We start from the raw sequence: 9,906 nt of genomic DNA, 5'->3' as shown, positions 1-9,906 counted from the left end.
CCATTTTACCCAGATGAAAACATTTGGGAGAGATTTGCACGCCTTTTTTGATACATAAATAAGTACGTGTAAGAGATGGGCCACAGAAATAGTGAAGTATAAAGATAACATAGATTTTTATATTACATTGGACTGCTGGTATCAGAAATTATTAAGTACCTTATTAAAGAGCTGAGGATCCCATATGTTAATCCATTGCGATGGAACTTATTTATATTAGTACAGAAATAAAGCACCCAACCCCTTCATAAATGGAAAATTCAATTTATTTTATCAAATTATCCTATAATGCAATTTTTCAGAAATCAGTTTCAAAATGATACATAAGAAAGCCTTCAGAAAATCAGCAAGTTAGCGCACAAATCAATCATATTCTCAGTCTTCACAGATGCAGAGGTAAAAAGGAGTATAAGCACCTCATACGAGTTAATAATGAGCATCCCTTCTTACGACAGATACCCAAATACCTAGAAGCAAGGCACGCTTCAGCACCATGGCCTACTTCAGTAAAGCCAGACAAAACTGGATCGATGCTCCCCATTTCTACGGGCTGCAAAAGCCCATGTAAAAGGAGTTGAGAGCAGACCCATGCAGCAAACAGAACCTTGTAGAAATAACTTACTTGTCAATATCCAAAAGTGCACTACTCCTTTACTGAACACAGAAGCATGTTCCCAGAGAGCTCCGAGTCCAGTTTCACACAGAAGTGACAAAGAAAAATAAATAAGGAGAGGATGTGGTGAGAAAGGATGAATGTGCCTGGATCCCTTACACCACCAAGTTACACTCAAATAAATTCAATTATGTAACAGCAATATTTTTTAAGAAGAAATCCACCTTGTTTAGGTGAAAAATAGCTAAATTGCACATAAAGCAGAGATCCCTGAGCTAGTGACCTAGTCAGAAAATCCACACAACACACTGCAAAGCAATGTGGACATATCCATCTAGGTCTAGAGAAGTACTGCTACTTTTTCAGCTAATAAATATTGCTTACTAGCTCCCATTCAAGATCATGTGATTGATGGATCACATTTGCTAGAGTATAACCCTGAAGTTCTAGTTCTAAGGCTTGCCTGCGGGCAGCCAGATAAGAGCTGCTTTTGTTATTGTGGATATAGCCAACAACAAAGCTTTCACACTTAGCGTACTCATCTCAAACTGTACTGAACTCGGGCCATCATGCTTCACAGCTCAATTACTTTTCACAGAATATATGAATTGGACCTTTCTGGACAGATTTTCTTTCTATTAACCCACAAATTTGTGATTGGCAGGTTGAAACCTGCCAAATTAAGACACATTTCCTATTGAGAACATTCACTGAAGTGAATATTTCCCATATTCCCTTTCCAAGGAAGTAGAAAAAAATTGCCTCTCTTAGGTAGTAATTAGCATTACAACAGTCCACACAACAGAATAAGCATGTGGAAACAGTAAAAATTCTCCCCAATGTTTTGAAGAGCTTTGTTTGGAAGAGCTATGTTTTGAAGAGCTAGTAGTAAAATATGGAAGGCAGAACCACAGCTTCACAGAGGCAATTAGTTATTCACTGTCTCACTTCTGCCATGCCATTTTCCCCATCCCATTTTCCTATATCTAGTTCCTCCTATGCTATAAAATAAGCTAATTTAAAACCTTGTGCAACATGTAAAGAAAATGGAACTACTTTGGACTGGCAATGGAAAGAAACAGCATTTTTTTAGGACAGAGCTTGGAGGCATCTGCTAAAGATATAGTATAAGAAACTTAACTCTAGACATTACTGGAGTTAATGAAGTCTAAGTTCTAGATACAAAACAGTTAAAAAATCCCCAAATCAAAACAGATGCACCGCTGTTAACTGGCAAGGCTTCAACAAAACTGGGAGAAAATCACGAGTCTCCCAGTGCCTAATGCTGATTAAGACTTTCCTAGCAAATTGCAATTTGTTTATCTTGAGGAATTTAAATGAGTTGAACTTCAGAACGTTCCACTATGAAATCTTATGGAACAGAAAACTCATGCTGATATAAATCAAATCGGGGTAAGAATTGATTTAGTTAAGAATCAGTACTTGGCTGCTGTGCACATACTTTTAATTTAGTTTGAAGTGCCTGATAGCAATTTAACTTAAGCTTATTACAGACTTTATCACTTTAGCTAGAGCTGAAAACTTTGATTTCCATACTTATGTCATTAACCCTCTAAGGCAGATGCCAGTATCAGTGCTGGCACCAGTATCCAGCAGCATCTTATCCAACATCACAATGCATCCCTATGACCAATGTTGGGCAGTATCAGCACAATGATTGAAAAAAACAAGTGAAGAAATATTAAAATGAGGTGGTTGCCTCCCAGGAAACTGTTTATACACTTCTTTTGGGCAGTTCTGACCTTCATTTAGCAACACACACAGGCTAAGCAAAGAAACATACTGAATAATTTTGGAGCTGAAGAACAGTAGCTGTCCTTGTAAAGTTTTATATAATGAAGTTGAGATGCTCATCAAAGTCATTTAACAACTGCCAGCAACAAAAGCAAGAGCCACCATAGCATTACCAAAATGAGTAACAGGTCAAGACCAAGTGCTTCTCTTCTCCAGGACTGCAGAACAGCTAGAACAGATTACTAGCTCTACAGTTCTGGGAGCACAATCTTTTGTGCTTGTCTCGGAGAACACAAGCTACAGGAAATTCAATGAAATGTGGTCATAAGTCTTGTACGTCACAAAGCTCATGCCACAGCAGTTGTGGGAAAGCATCAGCTTAAGGGTATGTATTTTTTTACTTGCTGGGCTCCAATCTCTGCAACATAGACTGCTCCACTCTTCATGTCTACATCCACAAGGTGTGGTTTGGTCTCATCTGCCAGCTGGACTGTGTTGACCATAACACAGTCCCCAATAGAGCCAACTGGTGGTGCTGCCAAGATTGCCAATCGGTTGATATTCATCTGAGCTACAATCAGGTATTTGTAATCAGCAGTAAATCTGCAAAGTACAGAAAAAAATTTTTGAATTATGAACTCCATACGACATCTGATTTTAACACAACCATATACTTTTAAACAAACATAACCCCCTTGATATTCAAGCTTTCGAAGGCTACAACACATTAAATGGAGTGAAACATTGGTAATTAACTTGTAAGCCTTGCTTTAAGTTTTCCTCCTTCTTGCAATAGACTATGCTACAGGAAACTCATTCAAGACAATCCATCTTCCTGTAAAGCTGCAACATTAAGGGCAACAACACACAACAACTTTAAAATGAAGTTCCTATTCCTGCATTTAAATCCACAGAGCTTGTTATAAAGCCAGTATTTCCTTGTCAAGATGCAACTGTGCAGATCTTGGTATATGATTAGGGTTTAGCACTCTATTAGTTAAACTGGTTAACTCCTTGATATCAGGCACTAAAATCTTAATTCACCAGTAAGAGTACATCCTATTTATGTAACTGCATACTGTGAGAAGAACTGTTCAGCAATACCTGACAGAATAGGGTGCATCTTCTGAAAAACAGCTGCTCCAATATCCGAGCCATTCCCCTGTGACTTTATCAAAAACTTGGATCCTTTTGTTGTCTCTGTCTGCAACCCATACCTATTAGGAATAGAAATCACAGCTGTTCACAAATAGAACACATCAAATGCTTAGGGATATAATTTAGTAGTGGTCACACCCTGATATCCCTTACAGTACTATAAATATTGAGCAACTTAAACACCAAGAGCATTTTCAGCATGTTTTTTCTTATCAGTTTTGTGGAACTTGTCACTGTCCCACCCTGTGCTAACCGGGTGCACAAACACTTCAAGATAGCAATCCCACTAGACAGGTCCAGTGAAGGCATTTCTTCTACTACAATCACTGAAATTTTAGCTATTGACAATCTATCAGTTTGAGGAGTAAACTTCATTACTTTTCTAGGATATCACACAAAAGGGAGCAGTAAACATGCTTTTTACATCAGTTTTCAGAACACGTTTGTCTGAAGATGAAAAAATTTCTCCCTTTATTCTTTACCCGTCCAACAAGATCCACTGTTACACTGTGAGGAATCTTGAACTGACCAATGCCGGTCCCATTTGTTCCAGCCAGCCATATCTCTTTGTAATCTAAACAGTGAGCACCATGAAAAATAAAAGGAAAAAAATCACAGTAAGAAAACAACACAGAAAATAGCTTTAAATCATTCCCTTGCAAACTTAAAGGTGGGATTTCTAAACATAGGCTTTTTAAACACAGCACTCCCATTCCATAAACCCAAGAAATACTGGAACTACTACAGGGACTACTGGATTGTTATTAGTGGTTCTAACTGACACTAGTGCACAAATGCCATACCAAAAAAAACAACAAACCACCAACCTACCACCTAAAAAACGCACACAGTTGGCTATGACATTCATCTGTTTACTAAACTGAGTTTTTACATCTGTTACCTGGCACTTTAGAGTCAGTTTGGAGTTTCAACAATTCACCATTTTGTAAACTAGATACTAGTAAACTGACTAGTTCATGATAGCTCAAAGGAGAAAGAGCAGCTCCTCCCCTTTTGCTCCAACAGCAATGAAATGTGCAGGCTCCTCACTTGCAGCCCTAACCAACACTGACCATCTAACTGGGGAATATGAGTGAACTAATTAAAATCTTGGAATAATTTAAGTATAAAACATCTACAGGTACCATTGGGTCTAACTTGCTTCTCAAAGCAGGATAAGACTTGATAACAAATTCAACTCTGAAGTTTGATCAGGTTCTTCTTAACTCAAGTTTTGAGCATCTCCAAGACTGGAGACTGAACACCCTCTTCTCAGCAAAGTATTCACTGTCTGATCACCCTGACTATGAATCTTTCCCTCCAAAAAATCAAACTGGAATTCCCTCTGCTTTGCACCTTTTCCTCAACATTCCTCATTCTTCACTGTGCATCTCCAAGAAACGTGTGGCTCTTTCTTCTCTATACTCTCCCATTACTGACTTGAAGACAATAAGAACCCTCCTTACCCTGCTCCCTTGAAGACTGAGCAAACTCATTCCCTCAGCCTCTTGTCATAAATGATTAGAAGATTTCTCCTGACGTGACAAGCAGTAAAACAGGATCTGATCCAACAAAGTCTTCAAACTAATGTTAAATGACAGCTCTACCTAGCCCTCCCTTAAAAGTATTCTTGAGCTGTGTCATTTAAAATTCAATTTACAATGGTTAATTGTGGAAGTTGTTTTTTCCATACCGTTGGATAGTTTGAGCAATCTGTTATTCATTCCTCCATCTCCATCGACAACATACATATCTCCACTCTCCTCTACAAAGATCTCTGCTGGTTGATCAAATTGTAGGGGTATCAAACTTGATCCGGCACTACCTGGTGTGCCCAAGATCTGCATAAGTTTACCTGAAGGGCTATACTGTTTCACGGTGTGCCCATATTTCCCTGAATTAAGAAAAAAAGTTCAAAAACATCTTAACAAAATGAAATGTAAGTATTACAACTGATCACAAAGATGAACAAAGAAAATCTCCTGATACTCATAAATGGTATTATAAATAAGACAAAATTCTGTAGTGAAAGTAATTAGGAAATCCACAGGCTACAGTATTCATCTGTTTTATTAAGGCAACCAAACCTAGGACAGAAGTCTAGCCAGATTGCCCGCCCCCCCCCCCAATACTTCTCCTGGGAAAAACAAAACAAAATCAAGCAAACAAAAATAAAAACCAAACCCCCTCTCGATTATTAAGTTCAGAAGCTATTAGCAGACAGAGTATAAATCACGAACCTTCAGACTATTTCGTGCATCACCTGAGATGCTTGCCCATGGTGAGAGATGCACAAATCTGTCTCAGAATTAACACTTAAATAAATGAGTTATTTAAAGTAATATCTGCAATACTAGCATTTTCTTCGCCACCTCTCATATCACTACCACACATACCAGTCCCAACATCTGTGATCCATACTGAACTATCTGTTGCAGTGTTCAATACAAAGATACCATGAGGCATTTCAACTGTATCATTCCAGGAGTGAAGAAAATAGCCTTCCTCTGAGAATACAAGGACCTTTGGTACATTATCTCCCCTCTGAAAAGGCAAAAAAAAAAAAGGTCTAGTAAGAAAATGCATTAAGCAAGGAATCACATTTTCGAAAATTCGTCTTTGTAAGGTTTTTGCAACGTTTCATGAACCGTGACAGTCTCCTAAGACTGTCTCCTAGATCTCTGGTTTTCTCCACAGAGAGAAAGAGAGAAAGACACAAAGAGAGAAAGACACAAAGAGAGAGAGAGAGAGAGCGCCTAAGTTTAGCATGCAAAGCAGCTTTCCATTCGTGCTAGATTTCAACTTAAATCACAGAATCAAATTTTCAGAGCAGTCAAGCTCCTGCAGCTATCTGGGTCTTCATTTTCAATCATGTTTTTACATTCTTGCTTGAAAATTATGCCAAACACAACACAGGCATGAAAAACGGTAACTGCACTTATTAGCTGCATAGCACTCAAGTACTCACATGGTACTTTATAATAAAATCCCACCACTTCCCATGGAGAGAATGTCTTATCCATGACCTAGAGATACCAATGAATGGAACTAAGTAAAGCAAATAATTGAATTCCAGTTACTGCAACTGTCAAAAAAAGCTGTGTGGTTTTGATTTCATGGGACAAAGGCTGAAAGAGTGGAGTTGTCAGTTGCCCCAGAATCACTTTTTACCTTATAGTTAAAAAAGAAGCTGCTGTAGCTCAGTGAAGTTGGATCAGACATTCATATTACAGAAATGTAATATTTTTCTAAGCACAAGCAAGTACAGTCTCAGACCTGCTGTAAAAATGAATGCAGCAGAGATACCTATACTTGTATTTTCACTAATTTTGACAGAAAAATTATCCCAATTTATATACACATACACGCACATATATATTAATCTAAACCAGACACTTTAAAGGTAGAAATACACTTGGTTAAAAAGGAAATACAGTACTTTCACTCACTTGTCCTACATAGACCAAACCATGAAGAGAGTCAACAGCAACACAAAATGTTTGGCCATTGAAGTATTCTGGAATTTTAGGCCAGCCTATGTCCAGCTTGTACATCTGTTGCTGTTCCCTCCATAGAGAGGTATAATCAAATGCTTTTAAAACCTGAAAATGCAAAAATAAATATCCATTAGTAGTTACACTGCAAGATGGTGGAATCAGAAGACCCAGCAGTAGAAAGTAACTTTGTACTGAAGCTTCATAAACTTTTGTTTACTTTTGTTTATTTAAACTTTTTTATTCAATTTAAATGACGATGATAGATAAACAGAAATAGGCTTGTAGCTAGGGTTTTGGACTGCAAATGAAAAAAACTTTGACTAACTGGAAATCAGCTAATGAAGTCCTCTGGATCGGAGAGCTCTGAAATTAGAAGGCACAAAGTACACCCTGAGATTTCTGATATCAAAGTTGCTATTTGTGATTATAAATCACACTCCAAAATGAGCAGAGAAGGCTCCAGATGCATCAGAATAAACACTTCAAGAAGATATGAAAAATACAGGTTGAGAAACAAAACTACCCCCTAGAAATGAGGAAACCTAAGATATAAGGAACAGCAAAACTCAGGTTAGTGTACACATTTTAAAAGATAACGGGAAAAATAAACTTCCACCTTTTTCTTCTGTTTTTTTTTTTTTTCAGCGGAACGGAAGCTAAGCACAGCTACGCTGCTGCGGCAGTACTGGAGAAGATAAGCACTGAAATGAAAAGATAAGTCTAGAACTGAGAAGTAACAAGTGGTGACCTTGGAGGGCCATGACCATTTAACGTTCCTGTTAATTGCCTTGCCAGATGTAGGGGTAGGTTGATAACAGAGAACGAACAACAAATTAAGAAAGACCAGACTACTGTGAAGGAAGATCAAAAGGAATTAAGCGACCCAACAGGAAAAAGCACAAAGTTATTCCCTCAGAGATTATAAAGTTTCCCCTCCTTTGAGCAGGGATCGATGCTTGGAACCCCCTGAAAGCAACTGCCCAGTGCAGGGGAATCTCTCCCAGCAGAGAAGCACAGCCACACCACCTGGCCTCCACCAAGAACGACGGCAGCCGGAAGCGGGACAGGAAGACACTGATACCGAAAACACCAGCAAATAAACCAAGAATAATTTTTGAGTTTTAGAAAGCAAGCATCCTTTATCAGGCCTGGGCAACGCAAGGGAGTGATCTCCATCAATCGTGTGCAATGAAAGTAAAGCCAGTTACAGAAGATATTTCCCACTTATATACGTATGTATAAATGTCCCTAGAAATCTTATGCATACTCTATTACTTTCTAAGGACTAACTTAATATTATTATGAACTTCAAAACTCTTGCTAATCTGGTTGACCTTGCATTTGAGATACAGAAATATTCCAAACAAAGGGGACTATAGAAGAGACATCTGTTCAGCACAAATCATACTTCACAAAAGACGTTGTCATCTTCAAAGGATGAACAGTATTTGGAAAAACAGTTTTGAAGAAAACGTGCTATCAGAGGGATATTCATAGAATCATAGACTAGTTTGGGTTGGAAGGGACCTTAAAGATCACCTAGTTCCAATCCCTGTGCCATGGGCAGGGACACTTCCCACCAGAGCGGGCTTCCCAAGGTCCCACCCAATCTGGCCTTGTACACCTCCAGGGAATGGGACATCCACAACATCCCTGGGCAACCAGTGCCAGTGCCTCACCACTCTGATGGTGAAGAAATCCTTTCTTATGCCTAGTCTTAATCTGCCCCTCTCCAGTTTATACCCATTCCTCCTCATCCTATCATTACAAGCCCTTGTGAACAGTCCCTCCCCAGCTTTCTTGTAACCCCTTCAGGTGCTGGAAGGTTGCTATAAGATCTCCTCTGAGCCTTCTCTTCTCCAGGCTGAACAAGCCCAACTCTCTCAGCCTCTCCTCATATGGAAGGTGCTCCAGCCCTCTGATCATCTTTGTAGCCCTCCTCTGGACCTGTTCCAACAGTTCCATACCATTCTTACGCTGGGATTCCAGAACTAGATACAATACTCCAGATGAGGTATCACAAGAGAGGAACAGAAAGGCAGAATCACTTCCCTCGACCTGCTGGCCACGCTTCTTTTGATGCAGCTCAGGATACGGTTGGCCTTCTGGGCTGCGAGCGCACACTGCTGACTCATGTCGAGCTTCTCATCGACCAGCACCCCCAAGTCCTTCTCTGCAGGGCTGCTCTCAATCACACCATACCCTATCCTGTACTGAAATCGGAGATTGCCCTGACCCAGGTGTAGGACCTTGCATTTGGCATTGTTGAACCTCACGAGGTTCGCACATTCTACCTGACTTTCAAAGAAGCTTAAATCAAAGATATTCTACTTTTTATAATAGCAACTACTTCTTGTACCAGCACCAGCACGAACTCGGACGCGGGCCCTGCCCCGCCCTCCACCCCGAGCACCCGCAACCGAGGGGCTCTCGCGGCAGCTCAGCCACAGGGCTGCCGACCACCCCGCCCACTTCCCACGTTTGACCCCCTCCTCTGGTTGCGCCGCCCCCCACCTGCGAGCCGCAGAGCAGGGCCAGCAGGGCCAGCAGGGCCATCGCGGCGCCGGCCACCGCCAGCCAGCGCCGCCGCCACCGCCTCATGGGGGCCGGGCCGGGGCGGGGCGCGTTGCCATGGCAGCCGCGTGACCGGCCCCTCCCGCCTCCGGAGTCTCAGGGAAGGGGGGGCCTAGCCTCACTCCCAACTCCGGGCTGCCCAGGTACGCGCCGGTCTTGAAGAGAGCGGCGGCTGTGCGGAGAGAGGCCAGGGATGGCACGAAGGCTCCCAGAGAAAGCTCTCAGCGTTTCGGCGCGGCGCTGGACAGCTGGAGGAGGGGCGAGGCCGGCTCCAGTTTTCGGCACTTCCGCTCAGGCATCATAGGGACG

The 9,906-nt window shown here is 41.1% G+C and overlaps 1 protein-coding gene across 1 annotated transcript; it reads right to left on the bottom strand.

Annotated features, from left to right (window-relative positions):
• Nucleotides 1–248: 248 nt before the first annotated feature.
• NHLRC3 (NHL repeat containing 3) lies at nucleotides 249–9,670 on the bottom strand. Its single transcript, XM_054065165.1, has 7 exons — nucleotides 9,538–9,670; nucleotides 6,976–7,128; nucleotides 5,923–6,070; nucleotides 5,220–5,420; nucleotides 4,009–4,100; nucleotides 3,473–3,585; nucleotides 249–2,971 (listed from the first exon to the last, which is right to left on the bottom strand). Exons 1-7 carry the CDS (start codon nucleotides 9,622–9,624, stop codon nucleotides 2,743–2,745), a joined length of 1,023 nt encoding a protein of 340 aa, XP_053921140.1. The 5' UTR covers nucleotides 9,625–9,670; the 3' UTR covers nucleotides 249–2,742.
• Between the last annotated feature and the right edge of the window lie 236 nt (nucleotides 9,671–9,906).

This window comes from Cuculus canorus, chromosome 1 (genome assembly GCF_017976375.1).
Source record: "Cuculus canorus isolate bCucCan1 chromosome 1, bCucCan1.pri, whole genome shotgun sequence".
In the NCBI taxonomy this organism is placed as follows: Eukaryota; Metazoa; Chordata; class Aves; order Cuculiformes; family Cuculidae; genus Cuculus; species Cuculus canorus.
Note: the sequence above shows the minus strand (reverse complement) of the source record. Positions and strands in the feature narration are given on the sequence as shown.